The 17,218-nt window shown below is 35.7% G+C and overlaps 1 protein-coding gene across 1 annotated transcript in view; it reads left to right on the top strand.

Annotated features, from left to right (window-relative positions):
* The window catches only part of LOC117340986 (ammonium transporter Rh type A-like), an 80,796-nt gene that overhangs the window by 37,608 nt on the left and 25,970 nt on the right, over window positions 1–17,218 (top strand). Inside the window, exons 2-3 of the mRNA XM_033902778.1 lie at window positions 5,801–5,993; window positions 15,621–15,771. Of these exons, the coding sequence (XP_033758669.1) occupies window positions 5,801–5,993; window positions 15,621–15,771 (344 nt within the window). The remainder of the gene's footprint in view (window positions 1–5,800; window positions 5,994–15,620; window positions 15,772–17,218) is intronic.

The following is a 17,218-nucleotide window of genomic DNA, read 5'->3' as shown; positions in this document are numbered from 1 at the left end:
TATACACTGGTGGTCATACAAAGACATCACGTGACACCCACGGTACAGATAGAGTTAGGTATATACTGGTGGTCATACAAAGACATCACGTGACACCCTCGGTACAGATAGAGTTAGGGTATACACTGGTCATACAAAGACATCACGTGACACCCACGGTACAGATAGAGTTAGGGTATACACTGGTCATACAAAGACATCACGTGACATCCACGGTACAAATAGAGTTATGGTATAAACTGGTGGTCATACAAAGACATCACGTGACACCCACGGTACAGATAGAGTTATGGTATACACTGGTGGTCATACAAAGACATCACGTGACACCCACGGTACAGATAGAGTTAGGGTATACACTGGTGGTCATACAAAGACATCACGCGACACCCACGGTACAGATAGAGTTAGGGTATACACTGGTCATACAAAGACATCACGTGACACCCATGGTACAGATAGAGTTAGGGTATACACTGGTCATACAAAGACATCACGTGACACCCACGGTACAGATAGAGTTAGGGTATAAACTGGTCATACAAAGACATCACGTGACACCCATGGTATTGATATGTATCTACCAAGACAAACATACACTTTGATTTTCTTGTCTGTAACAGATGGTGACTTTTCTCTGTCGTAACTTGATGTGAGATATGGAATCACTTATCAATGGTGTCGTGTAATAATTTCAATTACATCATACTTTTTTTCATAGTTCCGTATTTATCGTGTTGATAAACATATACATTAAATACAATATAACGTACAAGTAGTCTGATTGCTTATTTGCTGGAAACCCATACAGATGTTTATTTCATCTTCTGTGAACTGTACAATTAGGATCCGTGCTGTAACATGCAGAACGCATTAGTAGTATATACACCGCATACGTGTCGGCAGTTGCCAGGTACAGACCGTAGGCCGGTGGTTTTTCTCCGGGTACTCTGGCTCCACCTCCAAAACCTGGCACGTCCTTAAATGACCCGGGCTGTTAATAGGACGTTAAACAAAACAAACCAACCAAACCGCATAGACTATCGGGCTGACCAACTTTTAAGTACGTAACAGCCGTATCGTATATGTAACAGAGGTCAAATGTGTTGTTTGCCAACGTGATTGACGAGTATTGATTGGACTGTGAACAGAGACTTTACATCAATCGCGTCAGTCAAAAAACAAATCTCTGTTTAAAATAAAACTCAAGTTCAGCTGTTACATGTACCATCGTCCAGTGGTCAATATCTTGTTTATTAACCTGGCTGTAACAGGTTACCATGGTCCAGTGGTCATTATCTTGTCTATTGACCTGGCTGTAACAGATGTTACACTTTGTTGGTATAAACAGCTCCCGTCAATAGTGTTTTGATTTTTGATTTTATTTGAATATTTCTTCTTTTTTTATTGTTTGAAGGACTATGTAAGACACGAATAGTTATCGGTCCTTTAGACACATGTTATACAGTTTGTTTAGAGTGTATTTACAACCCTTTACACACATTTAATACAGTATGTTTAGAGTGTATTTACAGTCCTTTAGACACATTTTATACAGTATGTTTAGAGTGTATTTACAACCCTTTACACACATTTAATACAGTATGTTTAGAGTGTATTTACAACCCTTCAGACACATGTTATACAGTATGTTTAGAGTGTATTTACAACCCTTTACACACATTTTATACAGTATGTTTAGAGTGTATTTACAACCCTTTAGACACATTTAATACAGTATGTTTAGAGTGTATTTACAACCCTTTACACACATTTTATACAGTATGTTTAGAGTGTATTTACAACCCTTTACACACATAGTATACAGTATGTTTAGAGTGTATTTACAACCACGAACCCTTTACACACATTTTATACAGTATGTTTAGAGTGTATTTACAACCCTTTAGACACATGTTATACAGTATGTTTAGAATGTATTTACAACCCTTTACACACATGTTATACAGTATGTTTAGAGTGTATTTACAGTCCTTTAGACACATTTGATACAGTATGTTTAGAGTGTATTTACAACCCTTTACACACATTTTATACAGTATGTTTAGAGTGTATTTACAACCCTTTACACACATGTTATACAGTATGTTTAGAGTGTATTTACAACCCTTTACACACATTTTATACAGTATGTTTAGAGTGTATTTACAACCCTTTAGACACATTTTATACAGTATGTTTAGAGTGTATTTACAACCCTTTACACATTTTATACAGTATGTTTAGAGTGTATTTACAACTCTTTACACACATGCTATACAGTATGTTTAGAGTGTATTTACAACCCTTTACACACATATTATACAGTATGTTTAGAGTGTATTTACAACTCTTTACACACATGCTATACAGTATGTTTAGAGTGTATTTACAACCCTTTACACACATTTTATACAGTATGTTTAGAGTGTATTTACAACTCTTTACACACATGCTATACAGTATGTTTAGAGTGTATTTACAACCTTTTACATACATGTTATACAGTATGTTTAGAGTGTATTTACAACCCTTTACACACATTTTATACAGTATGTTTAGAGTGTATTTACAACCCTTTACACACATTTTATACAGTATGTTTAGAGTGTATTTACAACCCTTTACACATTTTATACAGTATGTTTAGAGTGTATTTACAACTCTTTACACACATGCTATACAGTATGTTTAGAGTGTATTTACAACCCTTTACACACATATTATACAGTATGTTTAGAGTGTATTTACAACTCTTTACACACATGCTATACAGTATGTTTAGAGTGTATTTACAACCCTTTACACACATTTTATACAGTATGTTTAGAGTGTATTTACAACTCTTTACACACATGCTATACAGTATGTTTAGAGTGTATTTACAACCTTTTACATACATGTTATACAGTATGTTTAGAGTGTATTTACAACCCTTTACACACATTTTATACAGTATGTTTAGAGTGTATTTACAACCCTTTACACACATTTTATACAGTATGTTTAGAGTGTATTTACAACCACGAACCCTTTACACACATTTTATACAGTATGTTTAGAGTGTATTTACAACCCTTTACACACATTTTATGCAGTATGTTTAGAGTGTATTTACAACCCTTTAGACACATTTTATACAGTATGTTTAGAGTGTATTTACAACCCTTTAGACACATTTTATACAGTATGTTTAGAGTGTATTTACAACCCTTTACACACATTTTATACAGTATGTTTAGAGTGTATTTACAACCCTTTACACACATTTTATACAGTATGTTTAGAGTGTATTTACAACCCTTTACACACATTTTATACAGTATGTTTAGAGTGTATTTACAACCCTTTACACACATTTTATACAGTATGTTAGAGTGTATTTACAACCCTTTACACACATTTTATACAGTATGTTTAGAGTGTATTTACAACCCTTTACACACATGTTATACAGTATGTTTAGAGTGTATTTACAACCCTTTACACACATTTTATACAGTATGTTTAGAGTGTATTTACAACCCTTTACACACATTTATACAGTATGTTTAGAGTGTATTTACAACCCTTTACACACATGTTATACAGTATGTTTAGAGTGTATTTACAACCCTTTACACACATTTAATACAGTATGTTTAGAGTGTATTTACAACCCTTTACACACATTTTATACAGTATGTTTAGAGTGTATTTACAACCCTTTACACACATGTTATACAGTATGTTTAGAGTGTATTTACAACCCTTTACACACATTTAATACAGTATGTTTAGAGTGTATTTACAACCCTTTACACACATTTTATACAGTATGTTTAGAGTGTATTTACAACCCTTTACACACATTTTATACAGTATGTTTAGAGTGTATTTACAACCCTTTACACACATGTTATACAGTATGTTTAGAGTGTATTTACAACCCTTTACACACATTTAATACAGTATGTTTAGAGTGTATTTACAACCCTTTACACACATTTTATACAGTATGTTTAGAGTGTATTTACAACCCTTTACACACATATTATACAGTATGTTTAGAGTGTATTTACAACCCTTTACACACATATTATACAGTATGTTTAGAGTGTATTTACAACCCTTTACACACATTTTATACAGTATGTTTAGAGTGTATTTACAACCCTTTACACACATATTATACAGTATGTTTAGAGTGTATTTACAACCATTTACACACATTTTATACAATATGTTTTGAGTGTATTTACAACTCTTTACACACATGCTATACAGTATGTTTAGAGTGTATTTACAACTCTTTACACACATGCTATACAGTATGTTTAGAGTGTATTTACAACCCTTTACACACATTTTATACAGTATGTTTAGAGTGTATTTACAGTCCTTTAGACACATGTTATACAGTATGTTTAGAGTGTATTTACAACCCTTTAGACACATGTTATACAGTATGTTTAGAGTGTATATATAGTTAATTATCTTCTAACGTTTTCAATCTCATATAATAGGCCATCGATACCTGATTATGCATCCAATATGGAATCTAGGAAAAGTAAAATGGTCGGCTACCAAATTCTGAGTATTGGCAAAGGGGCAAATTATGTGTTTAACCTAAACTCAGGGAACTAAATACTGTGACTTATGTAGACATTAAGGGCAGAATTCTGTGCATTTTGTAAATTTAACGGTTTGTATTTATGATAATCATTGTCTCTCTGTAACAATAACATAACGTTTATCACTATCTACAGTATACGTAACACATTTGTTTTGTATTGATTAGTTAAAGATGTTAGTAGCTATGATCAATAAACAGTAACACACCTGACGATATAGCCACCCTTAGTTCAAACTTCAAATGATATTTTAAACAAAATTAAAGCAGATTAATAAGCAATTAAGAAATTCTGTCGCACCTCCATATTGCACATTGCATTACTATACATTGGCTATAAATTTCCATTCTATTTTTATACACTGGGTGTGTTTTCTGCATTTTCAGATACCGTATAGCGGGAAATTTTAGCGGGGCTTTAATTTGGCGATTTGGCGGGTCCGTTTATAGATCGCCAAAATTTAACCCGTCAAATTTTAACACCGCCAATTAAAAAGACGCGAAAATTTCAATTTTGCCATTAGTTTCCGTTCCGATCGCCATTTACCTTTGATAACTCCCGAGAGTAACGACTGGTGCGTAACGTTGGTTGTTGCCTTGCACCTGTCGGCCAAAATGCCGATAGGTATGAATAGCTATAGCTAGTGAACAACTACTCACGATACATGTATAGCAATGCAAGTATGACATATATAGCATCATAATTATTTTTTGTGAAAACAAAGCCATCTACCCTTACCATTCAATGGACTGATGTTAACACTTTACCTGTATACTCATTGTTTAACATACCTGTACGTATACACATCATACAATAGATGACCACGTCGATAGCATACGGTTGATTAAATTCTCTTTGTCTGTTGCTTGTACACATACTCATATAAACACTAATTTGACAACACACTTCATCAGCATGGATAGAATGTATGGGCATAACATAATTATCTATGTATACCGGTAGGTAATATATATGCTCAACGCCAAATTAAAACCCTAGATTTAATGGAAATCGCTAAATTTTAACTCGCCAAAATTTAACTTTCAGTTTTCATGACCAAATCGCCAAATTTTATGACCGCTAAAATTTCCCGCTATACGGTAATCGGTAAATACAATACCGTCGATTTGGCCTTTAATATGTTGAAAAGAAATACCATCAATGCTTTCTTTTTTGTTGTTTTGCAGTGTTCCAGGATGTACATGTGATGATATTTATCGGTTTTGGATTTCTGATGACATTCCTCAAGAGATACGGTTACTCGGCTGTCAGTATCAACCTCCTCATCGCCGCCGTCATCATCCAATGGGCGCTCATCGTCCGAGGTGTCATCCATCAACTTCTACACGAGGAAGACAAATTTACGATCGGTGTAGGGGAGTAAGTATTGTACGATCATTGGACACCAAATTAACGATCGGTGTAGTAAGTATGGTACGATCCTTGGACACCAAATTAACGATCGGTGTAGTAAGTATGGTACGATCATTGGACACCAAATTAACGATCGGTGTAGTAAGTATTGTATGATCATTGCACACCAAATTAACGATCGGTGTAGTAAGTATGGTACGATCATTGGACACCAAATTAACGATCGGTGTAGTAAGTATTGTAGGATCATTGGACACCAAATTAACGATCGGTGTAGTAAGTATTGTAAGATCATTGGACACCAAATTAACGATCGGTGTAGTAAGTATGGTACGAGCATTGGACACCAAATTAACGATCGGTGTAGTAAGTATTGTACGATCCTTGGACACCAAATTAACGATCGGTGTAGTAAGTATTGTACGATCCTTGGACACCAAATTAACGATCGGTGTAGTAAGTATTGTAGGATCATTTGACACCAAATTAACGATCGGTGTAGTAAGTATTGTAGGATCATTGGACACCAAATTAACGATCGGTGTAGTAAGTATTGTAGGATCATTGGACACCAAATTAACGATCGGTGTAGTAAGTATTGTACGATCCTTGGACACCAAATTAACGATCGGTGTAGTAAGTATTGTAAGATCATTGGACACCAAATTAATGGTCGGTGTAGTAAGTATTGTACAATCATTGGACACCAAATTAACGATCGGTGTAGTAAGTATTGTAAGATCATTGGACACCAAATTAACGATCGGTGTAGGGGAGTAAGTATTGTAGGATCATTGGACGCCAAATTAACGATCGGTGTAGGGTAGTAAGTATTGTATGATCATTGGACACCAAATTAACGATCGGTGTAGTAAGTATTGTACGATCATTGGACACCAAATTAACGATCGGTGTAGTAAGTATTGTAGGATCATTGGACACCAAATTAACGATCGGTGTAGGGGAGTAAGTATTGTAGGATCATTGGACACCAAATTAACGATCGGTGTAGGGGAGTAAGTATTGTAGGATCATTGGACACCAAATTAACGATCGGTGTAGGGTAGTAAGTATTGTAGGATCATTGGACACCAAATTAACGATCGGTGTAGTAAGTATTGTACGATCATTGGACACCAAATTAACGATCGGTGTAGGGGAGTAAGTATTGTAGGATCATTGGACGCCAAATTAACGATCGGTGTAGGGTAGTAAGTATTGTATGATCATTGGACACCAAATTAACGATCGGTGTAGGGGAGTCAGTATTGTAGGATCATTGGACACCAAATTAACGATCGGTGTAGTAAGTATTGTATGATCATTGGACACCAAATTAACGATCGGTGTAGTAAGTATTGTATGATCATTGGACACCAAATTAACGATCGGTGTAGTAAGTATTGTAGGATCATTGGACACCAAATTAACGATCGGTGTAGGGTAGTAAGTATTGTAGGATCATTGGACACCAAATTAACGATCGGTGTAGTAAGTATTGTAGGATCATTGGACACCAAATTAACGATCGGTGTAGGGTAGTAAGTATTGTAGGATCATTGGACACCAAATTAATGGTCGGTGTAGTAAGTATTGTAGGATCATTGGACACCAAATTAACGATCGGTGTAGTAAGTATTGTACGAGCATTGGACACCACATTAACGGTCGGTGTAGGGTAGTAAGTATTGTAGGATCATTGGACACCAAATTAACGATCGGTGTAGTAAGTATTGTATGATCATTGGACACCACATTAACGGTCGGTGTAGGGTAGTAAGTATTGTAGGATCATTGGACACCAAATTAACGATCGGTGTAGTAAGTATTGTAGGATCATTGGACACCAAATTAACGATCGGTGTAGTAAGTATTGTAGGATCATTGGACACCAAATTAACGATCGGTGTAGTAAGTATTGTAGGATCATTGGACACCAAATTAACGATCGGTGTAGTAAGTATTGTAGGATCATTGGACACCAAATTAACGATCGGTGTAGTAAGTATTGTAGGATCATTGGACACCAAATTAACGATCGGTGTAGTAAGTATTGTAGGATCATTGGACACCAAATTAACGATCGGTGTAGTAAGTATTGTAGGATCATTGGACACCAAATTAACGATCGGTATAGGGTAGTAAGTATTGTAGGATCATTGGACGCCAAATTAACGATCGGTGTAGGGTAGTAAGTATTGTATGATCATTGGACACCAAATTAACGGTCGGTGTAGTAAGTATGTACGATCCTTGGACACCAAATTAACGATCGGTGTAGTAAGTATTGTACGATCCTTGGACACCAAATTAACGATCGGTGTAGTAAGTATGGTACGATCATTGGACACCAAATTAACGATCGGTGTAGTAAGTATTGTAGGATCATTGGACACCAAATTAACGATCGGTATAGGGTAGTAAGTATTGTAGGATCATTGGACGCCAAATTAACGATCGGTGTAGGGTAGTAAGTATTGTATGATCATTGGACACCAAATTAACGGTCGGTGTAGTAAGTATGTACGATCCTTGGACACCAAATTAACGATCGGTGTAGTAAGTATTGTACGATCCTTGGACACCAAATTAACGATCGGTGTAGTAAGTATGGTACGATCATTGGACACCAAATTAACGATCGGTGTAGTAAGTATGGTACGATCATTGGACACCAAATTAACGATCGGTGTAGTAAGTATTGTACGAGCATTGGACACCAAATTAACGATCGGTGTAGTAAGTATTGTACGATCATTGGACACCAAATTAACGATCGGTGTAGTAAGTATTGTACGAGCATTGGACACCAAATTAACGGTCGGTGTAGTAAGTATTGTACGAGCATTGGACACCAAATTAACGATCGGTGTAGTAAGTATTGTAGGATCATTGGACACCAAATTAACGATCGGTGTAGGGGAGTCAGTATTGTATGATCATTGGACACCAAATTAACGATCGGTGTAGGGGAGTCAGTATTGTACGATCATTGGACACCAAATTAACGATCGGTGTAGTAAGTATTGTCCGATCATTGGACACCAAATTAACGATCGGTGTAGGGTAGTAAGTATTGTAGGATCATTGGACACCAAATTAACGATCGGTGTAGTAAGTATTGTACGAGCATTGGACACCAAATTAACGATCGGTGTAGTAAGTATTGTAGGATCATTGGACACCAAATTAACGATCGGTGTAGTAAGTATTGTAGGATCATTGGACACCAAATTAACGATCGGTGTAGTAAGTATTGTAGGATCATTGGACACCAAATTAACGATCGGTGTAGTAAGTATGTACGATCCTTGGACACCAAATTAACGATCGGTGTAGTAAGTATTGTACGATCCTTGGACACCAAATTAACGATCGGTGTAGTAAGTATGGTACGATCATTGGACACCAAATTAACGATCGGTGTAGTAAGTATTGTACGAGCATTGGACACCAAACTAACGATCGGTATAGGGTAGTAAGTATTGTAGGATCATTGGACACCAAATTAACGATCGGTGTAGTAAGTATTGTAGGATCATTGGACACCAAATTAACGATCGGTGTAGTAAGTATTGTATGATCATTGGACACCAAATTAACGATCGGTGTAGTAAGTATTGTATGATCATTGGACACCAAATTAACGATCGGTGTAGTAAGTATTGTACGATCATTGGACACCAAATTAATGGTCGGTGTAGGGTAGTAAGTATTGTATGATCATTGGACACCAAATTAACGGTCGGTGTAGGGTAGTAAGTATTGTAGGATCATTGGACACCAAATTAACGATCGGTGTAGGGTAGTAAGTATTGTAGGATCATTGGACACCAAATTAACGATCGGTGTAGGGTAGTAAGTATTGTATGATCATTGGACACCAAATTAACGATCAGTGTAGTAAGTATTGTAGGATCATTGGACACCAAATTAACGATCGGTGTAGTAAGTATAGTACGATCATTGAAAACCAAATTAACGATCGGTGTAGTAAGTATTGTAGGATCATTGGACGCCAAATTAATGGTCGGTGTAGTAAGTATTGTAGGATCATTGGACACCAAATTAACGATCGGTGTAGTAAGTATTTACGATCATTGGAAACCAAATTAACGATCGGTGTAGTAAGTATTGTAGGATCATTGGACGCCAAATTAATGGTCGGTGTAGTAAGTATGTACGATCATTGGACACCAAATTAACGATCGGTGTAGTAAGTATTGTAGGATCATTGGACACCAAATTAACGATCGGTGTAGTAAGTATAGTACGATCATTGAAAACCAAATTAACGATCGGTGTAGTAAGTATTGTAGGATCATTGGACGCCAAATTAACGATCGGTGTAGTAAGTATTGTAGGATCATTGGACACCAAATTAACGATCGGTGTAGTAAGTATTGTATGATCATTGGACGCCAAATTAACGATCGGTGTAGTAAGTATTGTACAATCATTGGACACCAAATTAACGATCAGTGTAGTAAGTATTGTAGGATCATTGGACACCAAATTAACGATCGGTGTAGGGTAGTAAGTATGTACGATCATTGGACACCAAATTAACGATCGGTGTAGTAAGTATTGTACAATCATTGGACACCAAATTAACGATCGGTGTAGTAAGTATTGTACAATCATTGGACACCAAATTAACGATCGGTGTAGTAAGTATTGTACAATCATTGGACACCAAATTAACGATCGGTGTAGTAAGTATTGTATGATCATTGGACACCAAATTAACGATCAGTGTAGTAAGTATTGTAGGATCATTGGACACCAAATTAACGATCGGTGTAGGGTAGTAAGTATTGTAGGATCATTGGACACCAAATTAACGATCGGTGTAGGGTAGTAAGTATGTACGATCATTGGACACCAAATTAACGATCGGTGTAGTAAGTATTGTACAATCATTGGACACCAAATTAACGATCGGTGTAGTAAGTATTGTACAATCATTGGACACCAAATTAACGATCGGTGTAGTAAGTATTGTATGATCATTGGACACCAAATTAACGATCAGTGTAGTAAGTATTGTAGGATCATTGGACACCAAATTAACGATCGGTGTAGGGTAGTAAGTATGTACGATCATTGGACACCAAATTAACGATCGGTGTAGTAAGTATTGTACAATCATTGGACACCAAATTAACGATCGGTGTAGTAAGTATTGTACAATCATTGGACACCAAATTAACGATCGGTGTAGTAAGTATTGTAGGATCATTGGACACCAAATTAACGATCGGTGTAGTAAGTATTGTGCAATCATTGGACACCAAATTAACGATCGGTGTAGTAAGTATTGTATGATCATTGGACGCCAAATTAACGATCGGTGTAGTAAGTATTGTACAATCATTGGACACCAAATTAACGATCGGTGTAGTAAGTATTGTACAATCATTGGACACCAAATTAACGATCGGTGTAGTAAGTATTGTACAATCATTGGACACCAAATTAACGATCGGTGTAGGGTAGTCAGTATTGTCTATAAAATGCCATCTTGACGGTCTCTTACTAGGGGGGGTTTATCCCAAAATTACACAGTTGGTGACAGTTCAAAACAGATTCTGGTACTGCGTTATGAAGTTAATTAGAAAATTGGGAGATAATTACATGTTTCCAATATTGAACTGGTCAGGGCGACGATAAATGTCATTAGATTCTTAAACATTAGTATAATTTATCACGTAATGTCGTTAGGTTATATAACATCAGTAACATTTATCACGTTATGTGCTTACTCAGCGAATATGAATTGTCACGTCCGACTGTCACCTAATACTACATTATTAAAAGTCTCATGCAAAATCTGAATATGATATCATCGCTGAGAAACACTTTTAGTTGGTGTTTACTGTATTACGTAATGTCTTTCAAATCAGAACAGCGGGATGACACTCTGCAATTAAATTGAAATAAATAAATAAACATAGAAATAAAACCGTCGTTAAACCGTCACTGAATGTCGTAGACACTCCGTGTACAAATGTACAAACGAGGTCATGAAAACTGATACAGAAGTCGCATTAGGTAAAAATAGAATAAATGTTATTTAGTGTAAACCAAGTACGGAAATGTTATTCTGTATAAACCAAGTACGGAAATGTTATTCTGTGTAAACCAAGTACAGAAATGTTATTCTGTGTAAACCAAGTACAGAAATGTTATTCTGTATCAACCAAGTACGGAAATGTTATTCTGTATAAACCATGTACAGAAATGTTATTCTGTGTAAACCAAGTACAGAAATGTTATTCTGTATAAACCAAGTACGGAAATGTTATTCTGTATAAACCAAGTACAGAAATGTTATTCTGTGTAAACCAAGTACAGAAATGTTATTCTGTGTAAACCAAGTACTGAAATGTTATAATGTATAAACCAAGTACGAAATGTTATTCTGTATAAACCAAGTACGAAATGTTATTCTGTATAAACCAAGTACGAAATGTTATTCTGTGTAAACCAAGTACGAAATGTTATTCTGTGTAAACCAAGTACTGAAATGTTATTATGTATAAACCAAGTACGAAATGTTATTCTGTGTAAACCAAGTACGGAAATGTTATTCTGTGTAAACCAAGTACGAAATGTTATTCTGTATAAACCAAGTACTGAAATGTTATTATGTATAAACCAAGTACGAAATGTTATTCTGTGTAAACCAAGTACGGAAATGTTATTCTGTATAAACCAAGTACGGAAATGTTATTCTGTGTAAACCAAGTACGAAATGTTATTCTGTATAAACCAAGTACGAAATGTTATTCTGTGTAAACCAAGTACGAAATGTTATTCTGTGTAAACCAAGTACTGAAATGTTATTATGTATAAACCAAGTACGAAATGTTATTCTGTGTAAACCAAGTACGGAAATGTTATTCTGTGTAAACCAAGTACGAAATGTTATTCTGTATAAACCAAGTACTGAAATGTTATTATGTATAAACCAAGTACGAAATGTTATTCTATATAAACCAAGTATGAAAATGTTATTATGTATAAACCAGGTACTGAAATGTTATTATGTATAAACCAAGTACGAAATGTTATTCTATATAAACCAAGTATGAAAATGTTATTATGTATAAACCAGGTACTGAAATGTTATTATGTATAAACCAAGTACGGAAATGTTATTCTATATATAAACCAAGTACGAAATGTTATTCTGTATAAACCAAGTACGGAAATGTTATTATGTATAAACCAAGTACAGAAATGTTATTATGTATAAACCAAGTACAGAAATGTTATTCTGTATAAACCAAGTACGGAAATGTTATTCTATATAAACCAAGTACAGAAATGTTATTCTATATAAACCAAGTACGGAAATGTTATTCTATATAAACCAAGTACGGAAATGTTTTTTCTGTATAAACCAAGTGCTCGAAAATTGTATAAATGATAAATCTCGTGAGAAAAGATACCCCGGAATTATGTGTATTTGGACAAGGGAAGCTGATTTCGAGTACAGCTCTGGTACAGCTCAATCAAGTTTCTGGTCAGACGGGACAGAAGAGCAATCAGTATCTTAAAAACTTTTAAAAAAATTTGGCGAAAACGACCACAGTGATATAAATTCAGAATACTGGTGACAGAATGGCCGACTTATGTGTGTGGTGTATATGTATCCGGACAATTAGCTGTCTGATGGAAGGGTGTTTATTCGTGGCAGACACATATTCATAAGTTCGTGGTGTCAAATCTTCACATGGTTTCCCTTAAGGTATATGTTACATTCAATTTAAATCTTGGGATAAAACGAGAACAGATACTGTCCGCGCGGGATCGTTACTCCTATAATTACCCATCACACCGCGGGTGTCACGCCGTCTACGTAATGGTGTTAGCTGGCACCATAAAAAAATGAACAGCGACACTAAGGTTCAAGGTCACTAGTGTCCATCAACAGTGAGATAGACCCAACACTAACGTTACCCGTACCAACATCTCTGACTGTTTCTTGTTTTCAAAATTATGGATTGATATCATCAAATATGTTTTTTTTTCTTGATTGGCTTAAACAGTGTCACGTGGTTACCAATAAAAAAATAACCCACACAAGCTGGTCGACTGGGTGCCTCTCAAAATCAATTCTGAATCATATCTTAGTACACATAGAAAAAAGATCAACATGGAACTTTGAAAAATGGTTTACTATTAATATATAAATAAATTGAATATATTTGCTATATATTTTTGCATGCCTTCCGACATGTTGTTTGGTCCAAAATGACAATTATTCAAAAGTTAAACATATTTGCCAATTAAGCTATATTCAAAATACAGTTAATATCTTACTGTAATTGCAAAGATGTCTACAAAAATTGGTTCTGCAAATTCGCTTAGAGCTAGGCTTGTAACGTTTCCATGGTATCTGGTCTACAATGGCGTCAAAGTTTGTCACGTTTCTGTTTGTTAAAGGAAGTTGATTCGGATTATGATAATAGTCACGTGGTACTTAACATAGTCACGTGGTAATTAACATAGACACGTGGTAATTAATTTTACCACATATATCTAAAACCAATACTCGATATGCAAAAATTTTACTTTCCACGTGTGTTAGAGAGTATACTTGTGTTTAAAATAATCATTGATACATGTCCGATCCGTCGTAAGTGTTAGGGGGTCGATCTGTCGTAAGTGTTAGGGGGTCGATCTGTCGTAAGTGTTAGGGGGTCGATCTGTCGTACGTGTTAGGGGGTCGATCTGTCGTAAGTGTTAGGGGGTTGATCTGTTGTAAGTGTTAGGGGGTCGATCTGTCGTAAGTGTTAGGGGGTTGATCCGTCGTAAGTGTTTGTTATGGGGTTGATATGTCGTAAGTGTTAGGGGGTCGACCTGCTGTAAGTGTTAGGGGGTCGATCTGTTGTAAGTGTTATATGGGGTCAATCTGTCGTAAGTGTTAGGGGGTTGATATGTCGTAAGTGTTAGGGGTCGATCTGTCGTAAGTGTTAGGGGGTTGATCTGTCGTAAGTGTTAGGGGGTCGATCTGTCGTACGTGTTAGGGGGTCGATCTGTCGTAAGTGTTAGGGGGTCGATCTGTCGTAAGTGTTAGGGGGTCGATCTGTCGTAAGTGTTAGGGGATTGATCTGTCGTACGTGTTACGGGGTTGATCTGTCGTACGTGTTAGGGGGTCGATCTGTCGTAAGTGTTAGGGGGTCGATCTGTCGTAAGTGTTAGGGGGTCGATCTGTCGTAAGTGTTAGGGGGTTGATCTGTCGTAAGTGTTAGGGGGTTGATCTGTCGTAAGTGTTAGGGGGTCAATCTGTCGTAAGTGTTAGGAGGTTGATCTGTCGTAAATGTTAGGGGGTTGATCTGTCGTAAGTGTTGGGGGTCGATATGTGGTACGTGCTAGGGGGTGGATCTGTCGTAAGTGTTAGGGGGTCGATCTGCTATGCTATTTCACCAGTTTGACTTATATATACATTAATTCATGCTACAAAGTGGTATTATATGACCCCCCTCCCCCCCCCCCCCCCCCCCCCCCCCCCAAAAAAAAAAAAACAAAATAACAAAACAAAACAAAACAAAAACAAAAAGAAGAAAAATAAATTGTTGGTTTTAATTGATTAACAAACCGAAAATTCATTATTTATTCCAGCATGCTGAGTGCCGACTTTGCAGCGGCGACAGTTCTGATTTCGTTCGGAGCTGTGTTGGGGAAGACAAGCCCTCTCCAGCTCATCGTCATGGGGCTCATCGAGGTCGTGCTGAGTCAGATTAATGAGTACATCGGACTCGACAAACTCAAGGTAACTGTTATATAATTATTGCCTTTTGTGGAGGTGTACCGCAGGCCGAGGTGAACAAACTCTTGACCGGGTTCGTAAAGTCTCGTGGAAATGTTATACTGCTTTCTCTAATGGTTTACAATAAATCTAAACAATATTGGGTTCGTTCCTGTCGTTTATTCCGTATTTAATAAAAAAAACTGTAAGTACAAAAAATATAACTCATTACACATTCATTCGAATCTCTCACAAACTAATAGTCTATTCAGATCAAGGGACATAACTTTTACATATACTTAAGTTATCAATAATACGTAGTAGTACATTTGGGATCAATTGCTTCATGTAAAGATATAATAATATTTTTACAATGTACATATCAATATACAGTTGATATGAAATTACATTATACATAAATTACAACATATAGCTCACTTATAAAAGAATATATATAATATATCTTATTTATAAAACTTGCCCTACATACCCTGCATAGATTTACTGAATTTCTTTGGTTCTAAATCATCCAATCATGATAATCTGCTCCATCCAAGAGGGTAAACTGGTATCCGATCTGTTTCTTTTATAATTACATCGATGGTTTTGTGCTTTATTTATTTATTTAAAATGTTTTTTTTTTAAAGGAGTTATGTATTGATAATAATTACAATGTTGATTCCATATTACTTTCCAATTATTGAATGACGTTTTTATCTGTAAATATTGATAAAAATTTTATAAAACTTAAAAAAATCATGATATGATGGGAAGTTCTATCACTCAGTATGTACAAGTAAAGCTCTACTGAAAATGGAATAATATATCTACCTTATACAACATTTCTAATGTAGAATATAAATTACACATGTACAAATACTGAAAACTTATATACTTCATCCGTTATCTTTCATTTAATCAGCATATTATGATTGAGCAATAAAATAACAATTTATACTGTATATAATGCCGATATTCTGATAATACCATACAGAATATATATAATAATTATTATTATTATAATGGGACATGTATGGTTAAAAACGCACCCAGTTCCTTAGTTCTTCAACCTGTACCTTGAATACTTTGGTGCTGAGTGAAATTAGTCTATTTAAAAACCATGCAGTTGTTAGCTATGACCAATACAAATGTCCGTAGATGTCATGTGACTTAAATAACTCACATTCAACACATTCTTATATACTGTACAGGTAACACAACATTAAGGTCCTTACACCGCTTTCTACCATGTTTGCTATGCAACGCCAGTTTTGATTAGTTTAAAACCATGTATTATTTTCCAATAACCCACGCTCGTGCCAATAATACACGGTCGGGAGTCACGGCTGTAACAATTTTATATATCTAATATTCACCCGTTTAATAAAAGGTTACTATAGCCGAGTGGGCTAATGGGTTAGTCTTTCAATACATTTATTTTGCAATTCAAAATATCCTCGTCCTCGTTGTA

Source organism: Pecten maximus, chromosome 13 (assembly GCF_902652985.1).
Source record: "Pecten maximus chromosome 13, xPecMax1.1, whole genome shotgun sequence".
NCBI lineage: Eukaryota > Metazoa > Mollusca > Bivalvia > Pectinida > Pectinidae > Pecten > Pecten maximus.
This window is presented reverse-complemented; position numbering and strand designations above follow the sequence as displayed.